The sequence below is a fragment of the Phaseolus vulgaris genome, chromosome 9, assembly GCF_000499845.2.
Source record: "Phaseolus vulgaris cultivar G19833 chromosome 9, P. vulgaris v2.0, whole genome shotgun sequence".
NCBI classification, from domain to species: Eukaryota; Viridiplantae; Streptophyta; class Magnoliopsida; order Fabales; family Fabaceae; genus Phaseolus; species Phaseolus vulgaris.
The window spans coordinates 10,367,826-10,385,214 of record NC_023751.2 but is presented as its reverse complement, the minus strand read 5'-3'; the positions used below and the strand labels follow the sequence as shown (position 1 = coordinate 10,385,214).

At 30.7% G+C, this 17,389-nt stretch overlaps 1 protein-coding gene and 1 pseudogene across 4 annotated transcripts; both read right to left on the bottom strand.

Moving 5' to 3' along the window:
• Positions 1–1,049: 1,049 nt before the first annotated feature.
• LOC137820829 (polypyrimidine tract-binding protein homolog 2) lies at positions 1,050–7,371 on the bottom strand. Of its 4 annotated transcripts, XM_068625095.1 has the most exons (12): positions 7,170–7,352; positions 6,465–6,706; positions 6,149–6,358; positions 5,955–6,015; positions 5,093–5,155; positions 4,927–5,000; positions 4,461–4,556; positions 4,250–4,307; positions 3,904–4,008; positions 3,718–3,799; positions 2,128–2,240; positions 1,050–1,619 (listed from the first exon to the last, which is right to left on the bottom strand). In XM_068625095.1, the coding sequence occupies exons 3-12, from the start codon at positions 6,181–6,183 to the stop codon at positions 1,314–1,316; spliced, it is 993 nt and encodes a 330-aa protein (XP_068481196.1). In that variant the 5' UTR covers positions 6,184–6,358; positions 6,465–6,706; positions 7,170–7,352; the 3' UTR covers positions 1,050–1,313. The 4 variants fall into 4 exon arrangements, with proteins under 4 accessions (XP_068481196.1, XP_068481195.1, XP_068481199.1 ...); XM_068625094.1 differs by lacking the exon at positions 5,955–6,015 and having other exon boundaries at positions 7,170–7,371; XM_068625098.1 differs by lacking the exons at positions 6,465–6,706; positions 7,170–7,352 and having other exon boundaries at positions 5,955–6,054; positions 6,149–6,335.
• Positions 7,372–13,377: 6,006 nt separating this feature from the next.
• On the bottom strand, positions 13,378–17,200 carry LOC137820828 (polynucleotide 5'-hydroxyl-kinase NOL9-like; annotated as a pseudogene).
• Between the last annotated feature and the right edge of the window lie 189 nt (positions 17,201–17,389).

Below are 17,389 nucleotides of genomic sequence, written 5' to 3'. Positions count from 1 at the left end.
GATGCAAATAACTCATCTTTTATGATCTTCAGCTTCTTAGCATCTCCTTACGCCATTTTCAACTTATCCCTGCTCGCAACTTAAAAATAAGTACGACATTGAAATGGCTCCGACAGCGTCAAAAGCAGTGTATCATGTTCCTCAAAACCAACAGATGCCAGACTGCATATCCACATGGATCGATCAAAATAGTCTATAGAATAGATTATTAGATAGACTAAGGTAAATTGTAAAATAATGACCTGAAACAAGTTCATTTTAGTTCAATCTATTTAGTGAAACTCAAAAATAGTCCAATATATATAACTCAATTAGAATTCAAGTCGAACTAGGCTAACAAATTTTCCACTCAACCATCAAACACTCCAACGGTCGAAGTGCGTGTTGGACTTGGGATCTCGGATTCACAACTCATGCAAAAAATAAAAGTCAATTTCTTCCTCCACTTCTCCCTGCATCTCTGTAAATTATTTTTATTCCAAAATTACCGTTTTGACAAAAGATGCAAAAAAAATCATTTTTATAATCCATAAAACTTTAAAAAGGTACTTTTATCAAAATATTTTGTATTTTAAATTCTAGAATTAAAAAATATTATACATTTCAAACTCTAAAATTTAAAATATAATTTTATTTTCCTAAAATTCTCGGAAGGATATTTTCTGGACATTCCAGGTTCTAAAATTTAGAATACAAAGTTTCATTTCAAATTCTAAAATTCAAAATGTATTTTCTTGTATTCAAAAATTCTAGAATTCTCTAACTCTAGAATTCAGAATATAAAATTATATTCCAAATTCTAAAGTTCAGAATTTTAAAATGCAAAAGAAGATGGGTGTCAATACAAAAAAAAAAAAAGGGTAAAGATGTCATTTCACATTTTCTATTGAGGTGCAGGAAGTTATTGCCAAAATAAAAGCCACTCGAAGTAGTTTTAGTTCGGATATAACCGAAAGCTAAGATGCTGGTAAAACATACGGGATATAATCCATACAAAATCGATTATGCTGGATTACTTTTCCTAAAATCATTCTCAAACACAAGATCAATTAAAACAGAATATTGTTTCAAACTAAGACATTCAAAAGTTGTTGACCAATTGCTTACAGACTTTCCATACTCAATATTCAACATCTGGAAAACAATAAAAGGGAAAGAAGGGGGAAGGGGGAAGTGGCCCATTTGAGGTTCAGAATAACTTGGGAACCAATGTCACCAGATGGGAACCCTAATAAGACGGTCCTCGTATTCTTGCAGAAGCCAGCTGACTTTGTTAACGAATGTAGATCTATTTTAGATGCAAGAGATGCATGCTATTGACAGCGATCAGATCCATATGCGGGCAATGTTGTTGTAGATTGTGATGAGTTGTGACTTGGAAATTGCATTCCAGGGGCCATTTGTTGTGGCATGCTACCAGGTGACATATAAACATTATTGTGCATCTGCATTGGCATAGATTGAACCACTGCGGGGGGACCTGTCCCCCATCCAGTCTGAGACCCATTGTACGGTTGGCCAGGCGGGCCCACCATAGGAACAGATTGTTGCCCTAAAATTGAAGGTTGAGCGTTAGGCGCATTAGGAATGGTATAGTCTCTGCTCCTATCATTATTAACCTGTAAACACAAATAATATATGAAATTAAAAACAGAAATGTAAGCTTGGATTTCAGTAGCACTAAAGTACCACCCATCAAATTAACGAAATGAAAAAACCAACGCTGCACAGCAAAACAATCTAAAATTACGATATTGGATTCTTGTATAACATTTTTGTAATTAAGGCAAGTCCAAAGGTTACAAGAGAAAGGGGTAATGAAAAAAAATGATATCCAAGTAAAATTTGTCAAGCTTCAACAGAAGAATTTTCAGTGCATGATAAAAAAAACCAACATCATCCATTCTCAAAAAAAAAAAACTAAGGTCGGTCAACACAAGATTCTCAAGTTTTGTACAGTCAGCCTGTATTATATCCATGAATGAGAATAAGCTTTTGCTGGCTTGTATAACAACTAAACAGTGCCGTATCATACTGATACGAGGCATCTTCAACTCACAGTTTTCAATCATTTATTCAAATGAACAGCAATCAATGCTCAGTCAACAGATAGTGTTGGCTGTTTACCTTTATACTAAGATCAGTATGTCGTGAATATGAAATGTGAAGCTTGCAAAAACCTCCATCATAAATGCAATGTCCTTCCAAGGCTTCCTTGGCCACAACAGCGGTCTGGGTATCTGTAAATCATAGCATGTCAGTCTCCCAAGCTTATATTGCCAGCATAAAATTAAACAAGGTAAACCATCAATAAAAGTTAAAGTTATCCACGATGACACTAATTGCATATATAGCACATTTCAATTATCATTATTAAAACTGTCAAAGATAAGTATGAGTGCCCTCTAAGAACATTTCCACCAACCAAGCAACACCCATAACATTGGGAGAACAAGAAAGTGCAGCTAGAAGTATTCAATATATCTATCCAAAATGAATCAATGTCAATAATGGGATGGGATGCAAGATAACGCAAACAAGTTTTTGGAGGCTTTACCTCTCCTTAAAAGGAAAAGTTGGCTCAAACACAAAATTTTGAAGATCTCGACAAAAAAGTCTTTAAAAGAAGAAAATACCAAAAATAAAAGGAGCCTCAACATAAACTAAATGGAGAAATTCTAGTTTCAGAGAAGAAAATATGCTGCCCAGTGTATATAAGAGGGCAAAAGTTAACACTTGCCCCTCCCCTAACCAAATTCAGACCATAAGTAGTTGTTTTTCGTAGAAGCAGGCAACAACTTGCACAGACACTTGAAAACTACAACCAAATTTAAAGATTCAAAACATAACATAAAGACAAACAATTGAAATGCACAACCATTAATAATCAACAGTACAAACAATATCAAAATAAATCAAGGTTGTCAAAATCAATATATTACATTTAGATCAGGAGAGGGATGATGACATCATAAATTGTGATTGTAACACATCATAAGATTTTTGGAAAAGAAAAGGATATATTTTCATATAAAAAATATGATAATATAATTAACTAACATAATAATATCACTAAAATTCAAATAAGAATTTAGATAATATTTTTATCAGTATTTATTATGGTGGGAGGGGGGCCGCGGCGAGGTAACCATAAAAATCAGTACAGATATCTAGTATTTCAAATAAAGACCCAAAAAAGACAAAATCATGTGTTGCAGTAACAAACAAATAAAAAAGCTTCTTCAGCAGTTCCTTAGCCAGCCTTAGTAGAACTTTAATAGACCAGAAAGAGGAAAGGCACTCCAGAAAACCATCATAGACCAAAGAACAGAGACGCCCCAAAGTGACATAGATAGGAGAAAAGTGAATTCAATATGAGAACCAAGAGCAACTGAGAGTGCTGAATTTGAACAAGGTTGCAAAGTTTGAATAATTGATTTTGAATGGTATTGGTATCATGTAAGAGTGGGCTTTGAAGGCTGGCAGAGAACAGGGATCCAGGGGCAAAGAAAAATGAAACTTTTGGCCCTCAGGTCACATAACTCAACAAGTGACCCAATCACATATTCCACGATCCTGTAATATGGGTGGTGACTGTAAAATGAGTGGTGATTTCACTCCGATCCCACTCAAAAATGAACAAGATCGTGTGATTCTACAATCTTTAATAACATTTTTTGCAGCCTATAACACGGTAAAAAATTTCAAAGAATTAACCTGGATATTGAATCAGAGCCTGCAAACCACCATTCTTATCGAACATTGCAATTTTTTGGACAGGTCCAAAAGCAGAGAAAACCTGTAAGAAAAGTTAAAAAGTATATAAATGGTATGATATTATCAAGTAAACTGTATTGTCTATTAATAATTAAAAAAAATATGGCTGGTCATGATTTGAGGTACCATGTGTAAGACATCCAATGTTACAGCATATTGCATGTTCTCAATAGATGCAAGAAGAACATTACTCTCAGTCTCTAGTCTTTTCCCATCCAAACCAACCATAGCCTGTGCAAATTATATATGAATATTTAGAATAGAGAAAAAAATCCTTAAGCAAGTCAGCATGCATGGTCCCTTTGGCAGAAGGTGCAGATACCTAACTAATGCACAAAACATAAACACTCAATTTAAAACAAGCAACGTGTAAATCTTTTATTGAATATAAAAACTGGTCGCAAGATAAGATAAGAGATAACATATTTTTACTCCTGTAAAACGTGGAAATGTTGACTGACAAAAACAATACCTGTCCACTTCCCTCCACAGCTGATGGAGCAACAGGAAGGTAAGGATTAGTATAGTCTCTGGATAAAGAAAATTAATCAATTACAAATTGAAAATTTATTATTACAAAGAAAAAAAATAAGGAAACTAAGCTAAAAAAACAACAGGAAATAATATTGATAAATAAAAGAAAAAGAGGCTGCAAAACTTGGGGTCCTGTAAGCCAGCAATACCTGCTCCTGTGACTTTGAAACTTCACACTTAAATCTGAATGTCCAGAATATGTGATCCTAAGGGTACATGGTCCCATATGCTCAGGAAGCAGATACCTGATATCAAGCCACAGTTAAAGATCAATAAACAGAAATAAAGTTGGGAAAATACTAAGAATTACCTACTGTTCTAACAACTAATAATTTGCAAAACCCAAACTTGGCACTTTTTTTCAGGATCAATTCAGTTGGACAGTGGTTTATGTAGCCACGTTGTCAACCAATCCAATGATTCATAAAATTACAAAAAAAATGCAAAAACAGAGTCTTAAAACTCCAAAACAAGTTAAATACACAAAGAATTGCCAAAGTTTAAATATATAAAATAATCCAACAGTTGATTGCTGAGCAATCTGAGAGAACAAATGCACCATCCACTGCCAACAGTTAAACTAAATAGCCACTCAAACAAATAATACAGTTATACCTAGGTATGCTTCTTCCATCCAAAGCATCTTTCGCAGAGGTGGCAGTCTCGGCATCTGAGAATTGAACCAGTGCCTGAACAGTGACAGGTGTACAAACGAATTATCTTGTGCTCATAGAATATAAAAAAAAAAGTAACAATAGATGCGAGTGGTCTATCACCATACCTGAAATCCTGCTGTCTTCTCAAAGGTAGTAATCTTATGCACAAATCCAAAGGCTGAAAAAACCTGCACAAATGAATAATAAACTTTCAGGATTATATTGCTAAAGTAAATCTTAATAGAAGACAAACTAGAAGTTCAGCATCTAGGCGATTAACTGTGTCACTCAACTAAAAATACTAGCAAGATTAACAAATAATACCATTACAGGACTTAAATAACAACAAGCAAATTAAAAGCTCTAAGCAAATCAATATATCTCTTGAAAGGCTACAAAAGAACAATGCTTTTGCTGCATATGCTGGTGCCAGATGAGCTAAAACATTGTGAGTGAAAAGCAACACAAATGAAACATTAAGAAACTATCAAAACAACTGCCAGACATTTCTCATTAAAGATCTGGTATTTATCGTAAAAAATTAGGGAAAGAGTTTTCTTATATGAATCATCACCTAGAATATATAACTACAATAATACTTACAAGAACTTGAAGTTAACGGTATCATTCACTTTCACACTAGAATAAATGACTCAAAAATAAAGGATTTAAGAAGTAACTTGCCTCCTCAACTATAAATTACTGAAAACTCAGCATTCAGTTGCCAAGTTTAGAAGGAAAATTTTGGTGTACTTTCAGATATGACTTCAAAAGCACAACCAAACAATAGTTGGAACACAGAAAATAACTGAACAGCACAGAATCCGGTGGCTAAATCTAAATGGCTATGCAGATGACGAGTCAATAAAGCACAGATGCACAGTAGAAAAAAAATGGAAATGCCCTAAACTACAAGAATGGCAGGAGTTGAGGGGGAGTAAGGAAGAAGAGGTAGTGTTAAGGAAAGGAGAAAGGAGACAAACACACAAGCGCTATTTCTCCCAAAGCACTAAGCTGCCATTGAAGATATTGCCTTGTCATGGGCCTGCTGATTCATTCACATACATGTCAACAATTTTTCCATAGCCTGACAAAGAAAAACCTAATCATAAAACTAAATGACCAGCATCCTCTTGATTACAGTGTTAGCATATAACTAATACACACAAGCAATCGCTTACCAAATGCAAGACATCAATGCTGACAAGACGTGCATCTGCACCCTCAATCGTTACCAACAATACATTCCCAGGAACATCTGCAGCAGTTTTGTTATTCACTATTTCTTGCCTGTTAGAATATTGTAGGTATACAGTTTTTCCTCGTACTTGAGCAGGCTCTGATGATGAGGCATAGTATGATATCATTGCAATGGCCTGATTTAAATCAGCCTGCAGGTTGCGGTTGCAAAATATGATTTTTAACCAGCAATCAGTAACTTTATATGAAGATAAAACAAGATAGAGAGGGGGGGAAATGACAACAAAATACACCCACAAATTCAATAAAAGCTTGATTTCTATTTGCCCCAACATTGCATTTTGTGTTCACAACTTTTCCAAACGGCTTCCCAAGTTCAATCAGTTCCTCCTCTGTGCACTCCCATGGCAAGTTTCTCAAATGAAGCACCTTTGACGGTGGCTGAGTGTAACGGAACTGTGGCTGACTAGATACGGATGCCATTTCAGACAATAACCCTAAATCTGTCGAAAGAACCAGAAAATCCGCAGCCACTACGACTACAAAATACATTTTACAATTAGTTATACCATTATAAATCCACAAGCATACTACATAACTACGTTTCCCAAACTAACTTCCAATAGAGGACATCCATTGACTGATACTTTAGCCATGCTTCCTAAAGATCCAACAACTATGGACGTAAAATTGGCTCAATGCAACTCAACTTAATAAATTTCTAGATACCATTATGCAATTAAAATTTGGTGGGTAGGAAACCAATAATGTATAACAAAGTTTTGGGGGTAACAGCAAAGTGCATACGAATTTGCAATTCAAGACATTCAGAAATTGACAAATCCCAATTGAAAGAAATCGATAGCTAACGGATTTAATCTATTACGCCCAATTTTGGTGTTGGCTGTTATACGGAAACGGCGAGATGTTAGTTATCGGGATCCACAGCGATAAAGCAGAAAAAGGCATAGAAAAAGTTACATCGAAGCAAAGCAATATTACCTGAGAGAATTGAGAGAAGGAGAAAAGCTCTGGTTTCTACAAGTTGACGGGATTAGGGTTCTCCAACTTAGGGTAAAGGTAAAGAAGGAATTTCTCCGTTATCAACTATTCTTTCTGGCACCACGGGCAAAAACAAGGCCTTTAACGCTGAACCGTAACCATATATTTTATATTTATATAAATGAGATAAGATTTTTGTTACAAAAATCTTAAATTCACTTTTGGTATATGTACCTGTTTTGTAATTTCATTTTTTTTTATAAAAGAATAACTACATATTTAATCTTTTAGCTTTTAAAAATTATTCAATAGTAGAATAAATAACATCTAGGTTTAATACTAATTATTACTCAGAAACACATCAATATATTTTATGCTTATTATATATAATCATAATAAATAACAGTTATTTCATTTTTAAAAATTTCAAGTGCCCGATAAAAAAATATATTTTATATGGATTAAAATTGTATATTTGGCAAACCATTAGAATGACGTGTGATTTAAGTTTTAAACTACCATCAATTTGTTTTTTTCTTTTGAATCAATGTTTTTATGTTAAGTATCACTGTGTAACTTTATAATGACATTTCAAGTAACAACAATTATTTGTCATCGCATTCCCTTCACGAAAAAATATGAGTATCTAAACCTGGTTTTTTCCACTGTAGTTAAGACAAGTATTTCATCGATTACAAAACATTCAAGGAACATTGGTCATAACAACATAAACCAAAGCATAATCACATTCCAACCAGACATTAGTAAGTCTCATCTGTTGAGCTTTCTCCATAGCATATATAACCCCATAAAACTCAATAACCATAGCAATTCAATAAAATTCTCCATACTCCGACGAAAAATACCTCCAAAAGTAGCAAGATCAGGATATCCCCTAGCAGCCCATTAGTGTTATTTTAACTCAACCTAGTGAAGGAAACTCACATCTAACCGTAAGAGGACAAAGAATTTTACCATTACAAGTATTAATACCAAAAAAATTGATCACGTTGAAATCCAACATATCATTATTCATTGAAACTTTAGACGAAATACCTACTAGACAAGTTAAATCTTTAATAACTGAAATAGTCCTAAAAACTTCAATCTTATCCTTAAAAACGAGCATAATTCATCATATGTCATATCATCTCAATAAATAAAAAAATTATCAAATCAAACTTAACATCAATTTGTTTTTTGAATTAAACTATCAGTTTATTTTATAGATTGAATATTTAATCTTTGTATCTTAAAAATTTAATTCAATCTCTTATATTTAAAACAAACAAATAGTTCTTTGGTTTATTAAAATTAATCTTATTAGTAATTTAAACATATTGACGATTCAATATAATCACAAAATAATATTTTTTTTTCTTAAATGTTTTTGCTGTACACTAGACTAAAATGGTCATAAACCTTTTATTTATTTTATTTTATTTCAAATGTTTTAATACATAAACATTTTATCAGTACATACAATGTTGCATGTATAACATAGATTCATATATAAAAAATTGATACAAAGATATTCACAAACGATTTCTGTTATCACATATAACTTTATGAGATGAAAAAAATTGAAGCACAAATATGTTATTTTTATTAGTGTGCTATTCTTTAAAATAAAATAAAAAAAACTCATTGGGATATGCACTAGAAAATAAAAAAGACAAACTTTTAGTAACAAAAATACTTTTAGTAAAAAATACTCTTAAAATGTAAGTTGTACAATAACTATTGGAAAATATATGACCACAAGTCAAATTAGTCATATAAAACATTAATTTTTATTAGGTAAATTGTTTTATATTGAAGTTGGTAAAATATTAAATGAAATTTAATATATTATAATATTTTTTTTCTATATACATGAAGTTTTCAAAAAGAATTATAAAGAAGAAATAATAATTTTTTGGGATGGCAACTTGTGAGTTCAAGTACTTTTATTTTGAAGTGAAATTATGTTTATCCGTATCTTTGTTTTATTTTTGTTTTTCTAAATATAAAATGTGTCTCTTATCTTTATCTTTGTAAAGTAACAATTTCTGTACCGGATTCACACTTGTTTGCATTATTTATTAATTAAATGATTTTTTAATATAATATTATCAATGGTTTAATATTAATTTTTTTCTTCAACCTTAAAATTCAAACATTAAATATAACTACGTCAAGTTTAGAATAAAATGTTAAATAATAATATAAATACAAAATAATTATAAATAAATAAATAATTGCATTGTAGTTGAAATTTCACAATACCCACAATTCTTGTGATTTTTTTAAATATTAAAAAACGAAAAGTATCTCCACCAGTGAACTTGCTATTATTGAAAGAAGATATATAAAAAAATATGTAATAAAAAATATCAAATCTAACGAAAGTAAGAACCACGAAGAAAATAAGATAAGTTTTTTAGTTAAATAAACTAAGAGTTACATAATTTAACACACGAAAATAATACATAAACATTTTCACATAACAAAAAAATTCAAATAATTAAGTAAACATATTAAAAATAGAAGAAATGATAAAATGCGTGTCTTAAAATGATTTAATTTGATAAGTTGATGTTTGTGTTTTCTACAATACAACAGATCGTTGAAAAAAATTGTAAAAAAAATGTGTAATTACAAAAAAAAAAACTTAATTGATATTAAATAAATCAAATAATGAGAAAGATAAAACGGGATTTAGTATGGAGATGCAAAATGAATAACTCAACCCCATAAAACCAGTTCATAGGGTTGAGGTTTGCACCCACTTTTATATAATGAAAGGCTCTAATCTCTAGTTGATGTGAGATCTCCAATACACCCCTCGTGCCGAGACTACCAACTCGTGCATGGGACTATATATTATGGGTGGTCCGATAGCGGGTGGCTTGATAAGCCCAACAAATACTTGCTAGGATAGGCTCGAAATGGCTCTGATACCATATTACAGTAAATGAAGATGAATATTCCTTGTTTGATGTGATGCTTTAATGTAGCGTACATAATCGCACGTAATCGTAACGAAGAAATAGAGGTTTTGATGAACCCTAATTGTAGAGAAAAATAAACATAAAAGAAACTTTTATTCACTTGTATATTAGAGAGTAAAATACATGGGGTATATACAAGAAAAAGATTAAAACCTAGCTGAAACAGAAAAGGAAAGTTGGGTCAAACAAACAAAGCCCAATAATTTAAAATAGAAAATGAAATATATTATCATACTCATCTCCTCATACCAATTTTAAATTGAATATTACTTATAATACCCGCGTTAGAGTTAATACATAAATTCTCATAAAAATTCAGGATGTGTTCGGATAACACCCACTAAAATGAGTTTATTAATTATTCTAATAAGTCTCAATAATTTTACTTAAAAGAACGTGTTATGGTTTAAAGTAAAAATTATCTATAATCTAGGAAGTTCAAGTGTCCTTTCCAACATAAGGTGTCTAATTTTTATAGGGAAATTCTCTTTAGAGTCCTACTAGGCAGTTTTAAGTGTTGAAAAATAAATTTAAGAAGCAAAGAATTTAGGATACTAGAAAAACGATTTCCATCATCAAAGGATTTGGTTTTGTTTCACAAGTTCCTAAAATCTCAATAACAAAATGTCCTTCCCAGTAATCTTGTTAAATCTATTGAAGATGTCGTTCTAAGTCCAACAATTGCATCACCTAAATGATGACTTATACCTCTCTAATGCCTATACTTATATCTTTCAAATGCTTAGCTCATTTTACTAAAAGGTGAATTTTCTTCACTACAAACCTTTGTTGAAATGGGACTAAATCATTAAAGACTAGACACACTTCTCTGGACATTGATCAATTGATTTGTGAAGGTACACAACCTCTAACCTTAGAGTTTATGATTTAATATTTAGAGTTTAGTCATTAGGATTTAAGATTTATAATTTGAAGTTTAAGATTTAAGATGTTGGAAAAATTTATTTTTTCTTTATGCGGAGAGAAAGTTGCCTCATATTCACGAACACTGCAAAATATGTAACTTAAAGTTCCTCTTACTACAATTAAAACAACATAAACCTAATATAATTTAAAAGTCCAAAATATAAAACATTTTAAATAAATTTATCATCTACCACATTTTATTTATCAACCAAATCAAACAGTTATCCGAAAACCTAAATCTCGTAATCCCGGCGAATCTCGAATGTTTAACACAAGTTAACAAACCCTAGGCTACACCGAATATCATGTACAGCTAATAATTCTCACCACAAAGCAAAACAAATCCTAAAAGTAAAAACACCGAAGCTGTAAAAATAAAATGGAATAAAAAAAAAACTAACAAATCTAGCGAAAAGCAATTGCAGAGTTGCTGAACAAACACAACCCGAGACCAATAAGACACTGTTGTTGGAGATCCCACAACAGATTAAAGTCTTTGTATATAAGTGGGTGCAAACCTCAACCCTATGAGCCAGTTTTATGGGGTTGACTTAGGCTTAAAGTTCACTTCGCAATAAGTGTCATTGGTACCCACCATTGGGTCATTTTAACCATATAAATAAATACACATATTCTGGAGAAATAATGTTTGTAATAAATTTTAACATCTTATCTCTTATCATTTAATATTTTAGGTAAAATTTTGCATGAACTCACTCAATAATATGTTACAACGTGCAAGCTACTCAAGACTAAAATCGTATATCAAACACAACCTGACTAGGAAGAATAAATTATGTTTTTTCCAATCATATTTATATATATAACATGTAAAATAAATGATAATGTAATTTTTGAAAAAATAGAGTATGAATGTAAGTTGAGAAAATATATCCTAAAAAAAATCAATGAATAAAAATTAATTTTAGAGATAAAAAAATTAATTACTATATTAACAAATCATAAGTTAAACTAATGATTGTACTTTGTGTTATATCAAATATGTAAAATACTAGTGAAATTTTTTTCTGTAAATTGAAATGTTAAAATTACTTGATTTTGGTAAAATGAAAATTCAAACTATATTGTAAAAACAAATCAAAGTTGATGATTATAAAATTGCAAATATTTTTTTTTTTAATTTCACCAAAATAATTTTTATAAAAAAACATTATTTTTACGAGTACTGAATGTATTTTGAATGTATTTTTGGAGAATGGTATTTTTTTTATCTTTTAGTCTATGAACACTTTTTATAAGGAAATTATGAGCGATTCGAACATGGAATATTTGATTTTGTTTTGGACCAAACTCTTCATAGGTACTTTCTATCAAAAACAAATTTCAATTCAAAAGAAAGTTCAATTCAAAAGAAAACACGTTTTTTGCCTTTGTGAAATTAGGTTTCAAACAACTTAAAAGAAAGCAAACATAGATTCATGGAAAAGGTCTCAATACTAAATTCAAATGTCAATGTTTTCTTTTACATTTTATAATTTTTTAAAATTTAACTTTTATAGAAACAAGTATGTTATTGTCTTTAAATATAAATTATATTATATTTAAAATTTAACAATCGCTATCATTTTTTAATTATTGTTATTGTGAGTATATTATTACTTTAAGTTCTAACATTATACTAGTGGTGAAAAATTGTTTGATTTAATTAAAAAAAAAATTATTTGTATAAAAAATTATATGGACCACATCCAAGTTTTCACAAGGATGATTGTTTTAAACCATTTTTAGTGTACACATTTTATTAATGATTTTATCTCTAAATATAATTTATTTTATTTTATTCATTTTAATTATTGTAAGAAAACTATCTACAATAAATAATAATTATCCTTGAATGCTATGTAGTTATAACATTATAATATTTAATACAAGTATTTATTTTTATAATTTTAAAAATATTTTTTTTATAAATTTGATATAAATATTAGTAATTTATATTTATTTAATTCTTATATATAATTTTTAATTAAAGTCTTTTATTTTTATTATTAAAATGATAAATAAATAAAAATATTTTAATATTTTTGAAACACATTTAATTTCTTGTAAAGTATACATTTTGTTATTAAGATTTATAATAATTTTTATTTATTTTAATTTAAAACTTATTTTAATTTTAATTTATATTTCTAAAAATAATTTTTTGACATTAAATTATTTTACAAAATCACAAATAGTAAGATGTATCAAATCTTCCAAGAACATTTTTAGGGATTAATAGACCATGAAAAAGATACTAAAATCCCAAACTCGAAAGGAAATGATCATACTGCAAACAATCATGAGTATAATTTCCATGCTAAAATATCCATAAATGTACATCTACTGAATATAAATATAAATAACTGAAAACAAAATTGGATTTTAGTAAATATAATGACTATTACCCTACTAATATGCTCTCTACTGTAATGGTTCTCTTTGCCAACAGATCAATAACTAGTTATAGCCAAAGTATTTGCTGACATGTATGGTGAGATATATCCCTGAACCTGAAAAGAAGTCATTTTTTACATAGTATCATAATAATAATAATCATAATGTTAAAGAAAATGTGATAGATAATATAAAAAGATATTAAAATAATAGTATTGGGAGTTGTAATATGATTGTATAAAATATGTCGGTTCTCAATGTAATACATTATGTTAAATATCTAATATCTCGTCTATTAGTTATCATTAACAATAAAGAATAAACCTACTAAAATAAATAAATAAATGAAGAAATATGTTTTAAAAATAATCTAAATATTTCATAAATAAATGTTTAATACTACTCCTGCTCCCAAACCTGCAATATTCCTTTTGGTCGGCCCAAACCACAAGAAACATGGTTATCTTTTAGGACACTCATAGCAACAACCTTATTGGTTGATACTAAAAACACTAATATAAAATGGCTCCACCTTGTTGCATTCATCCTAGGAATGTTTAACTAAACACATTCTAGCAACTAGTAAAAAAGGCTTATACAACAAAAAGGAAGCAGACTGACTAAACTTCAACATATTATCTTTCATTTCTATAAGATTATGAGAAAGCAAAAAAATGTAAAACAACATCTTGCCTGTAACAAACAAGAGGGAATTTGGATATAACCCTGTAGCAAGAGGTTGACTTTTTCCAAGGAACTATGTGGCACCGGAGTAATGACATAGAGCACACCTTTTACTGTGTCAATGCCCCTCACAATCCCTGAAACATAAGAAATCAAGATGTGTTAAAATATGAATATGCTTAGAATTATCAAAATGCATAACAACTACTCGATTAGAACAATAGCTTTTTAATTTGTTACCATCATACTCTTGTTTTATTCTTTCTCTTCAACATCTGTGGAAGCATGATAGCCTAAATAGGTAGAGATCTCTTAAGATATACTACATTTGAGATGTCAATGCAAAGCTAAGAGACACTGGTAAACTTCTTACAACTAATAGACAGACGTACAAGATAAGCTAACTCACAAATGCACATTAGCTCACAGTATTTTTGTCGTGCAAAATTTGAAACTAGATAAGTTCAATAATATAATTTCTTTTAAAAAGCATTATAGCTTCCATTTTGTTTACAAGGCATTAGATGTTTTCAAGACTTGAAAACATAGAATGGGTATTTTCAGGTAGTTTGCAATACTATTGCAACCGTAATAGCTTTTTAATCTAAAATTTCAATTTTGCAGAAGTTTTCAGTAAAAATGATTCTCGGTTTCAGAACAGAACATGATGAAACATTTCAAATTCAGAAGTTAGTCAAATGACCTACCAAGACCAAAACACCAAGGTAAATTTTCTGGTTCTTCAGAATCAACAGCTAAGCCAACGATAGTAGCATTCAAACTGAAGAACATTTCAGAGCTTGGGACCTACAAAGATACCGGGAGATCATTACAAAAATGTTATACTTACCTTTATATAAATAAATAGATAGATGAAATGAAATATTATTGAAATTCCTAACAAGAAAACAACAATAAGATTTGAAAATCAAGTTGGATAAGAAATAAAAAAAATGGACCAAATGCATCAAAACCAAACTCATGAAGGGCAACTCAGTCACAAGACTCCACTGTTGTGGTGTCGGTGAAGAGTTAGATGCAAGCAACATTAACTTCTAAATCACCAGTAACAAGGTAGCAACCATACTGAGGATACTGAGGAGTGGAGTGACTCATTCAGAGAACAAGTAGCAAGCAAAATTTAAGCCAACCTCACAATGAAGAAGCCGAATCTTTACACTTGCAATGGGAACTTCATAAGGACAGTGAGAGGTCAAGGCATGTGCAAGTTCCTTAATCGTTGAAAGATTTGAATCACTAGAAAAGCACTGTCTGAAATAAGCCATTATTCGTAAATCACGTAGGGGACGTGCATCCTTCTGAAAAAGTACCCTGGGAAAACAAACAAGGATATTATATGTTACCTGAAACATAAAGATGGTAATAAAAGGGCCAAACAAGCAGCTGCAATTGATAACAAATTTTATCAAATTTGAACTTACTATCTATTTGATGAATCCTGACGAGCTGAATTTATCTCAATTAGGTTAATTGTTCCATCACATTCTTCATCTAACCAGAATTCTCCAGCAGGCAGATTCTTATTTTCACTGGATATGTTTATCTTAACTACATGTGTTGGAGAAATATATTTCAACATGTCCACTAATACATCATAACCAACACCTGAAATGTCAGAAAAAAGAAACCATGGAACAAGAACAGATGATATATCGCTACAATCCTATGAAAGAAATAGTTTCAAATACAGATGCAGGATAAAAAAGAATCAGAATTGCAGCTGAAAAAAGTGAGCTTACCTTTCACCCAGCCAGAAGTATTCACAATAAGAGGCAACTTGACATTACAAGGATTTCTCCTTTCTCAGAGATGCAATACTCCTTTTGGTAATAATCAGAAATGGCAAATACATAACTTAAGTATGTTGATGGATCTCTTTTAGAAGAAACGTCACCAAAGAAAAGACACCTGTTACAAAAAAAATGACAGATAACGAAGGAAGTCCATCACATGTTTAATCATGTAATACACGAATGGGCTAACAGATACAGATTGGAATACAAAGATTCAAGGCACAAAATGTTATACAAAAAATTTCATAGCAATCAGAAAAGAGACCCATATCCCAACCACTACATTCCCCAAAAAGAGAGGCACAGAACAATAACTTCTACAGCATGCATCTTAAGAAAAAGGAACAACCATGTACAGAACAAAATCATATGAAAAATGTCAATGTATAGTATTATTTCTATTTTTGTATAACAGTGATCTGATGTCAAGATGGTTTCTACTTAATCCAGAAGCATGAAATACACATAGGTAGCAATCATCTTGACCTAACTGACAATTGGAGAATACAACATGCCAAAAATTCACATGACTAATGAACAGATGTTAATGCTGTCACAAATCAGCAGCCTTGTCAAATGTTACAAAAGATTCAAAGCAAGATAAGAAAAATTAAACAAACACAGTTTCAGCTCCCAAATTATAGAGATGAGATAGCACCGTACCTCTCTGGTGTTTTCAGGCATGGAACTGTCAAATCTAAAATAATTTTAAAAAAATGAATAATTTTGAAATAAATTATAAAATACTTTTTTGCAAAAATTAAGACAGGGATTCACAAACCAACCTGGAGTTACTTTATGAACAACAGTTAGTGACAAAAAAGCAGGAGGAGTAAACTCTGGTTGGCCAACATCAGTATCAAAATAAGCTACTTCGGCGTATTTGTGCAAGAGGATATTTAAAAGATAGCGGGAAAAAAGTTGTCTTCCCACAATTTTTGGCACCACATATAAAAACAATAAGAGGTGTTGAACTGTAAGCAATTGGAATCTGCAGCCTCTGACCATTGCTCTGGAATACATATGCCCTGTGAAGGAGAAGAATCCATCACTTTCTCTCTGTAAAGTTGCAAGAAAGCTTTTGATTGATTAGGCAGTTTCTTCTTTGCCCGTGAGTTATGCAAATTGTAAATTATTGTATAAATGAAGATAGCAAATTGTATAATTATTTATGTCCCATTTACTACTTACTTATTAATGACTTTGATTCATAACCTTCATTCAAAAGAAAGGGAGACAAAAAAAGTAGTTATTTATGCTCTTCTTTGAAAGAAAAAGAGGAAAAGAAAAATTAGTTCCGGTATGTTATCCTATCCTATAACTTGTGTCAAACACTAATTCCATTCCATGCCAAAAAGGATTCTCCAAAGTTGTGCATTAAAAGAAAAAAGAAGCAATGCCATAT

Coding starts and splice junctions, on each gene's coding strand:
- LOC137820829 (XM_068625094.1), bottom strand. CDS start 6,650: ATGGCATCCGTATCTAGTCAGCCACAGTTCCGTTACACTCAGCCACCG. Junction 6,359..6,464: donor ATCAAGCTTTTATTGAATTT/GTGGGTGTATTT, acceptor CGCAACCTGCAG/GCTGATTTAAATCAGGCCAT. Junction 4,557..4,926: donor GATGGAAGAAGCATACCTAG/GTATAACTGTAT, acceptor GCTTGATATCAG/GTATCTGCTTCCTGAGCATA.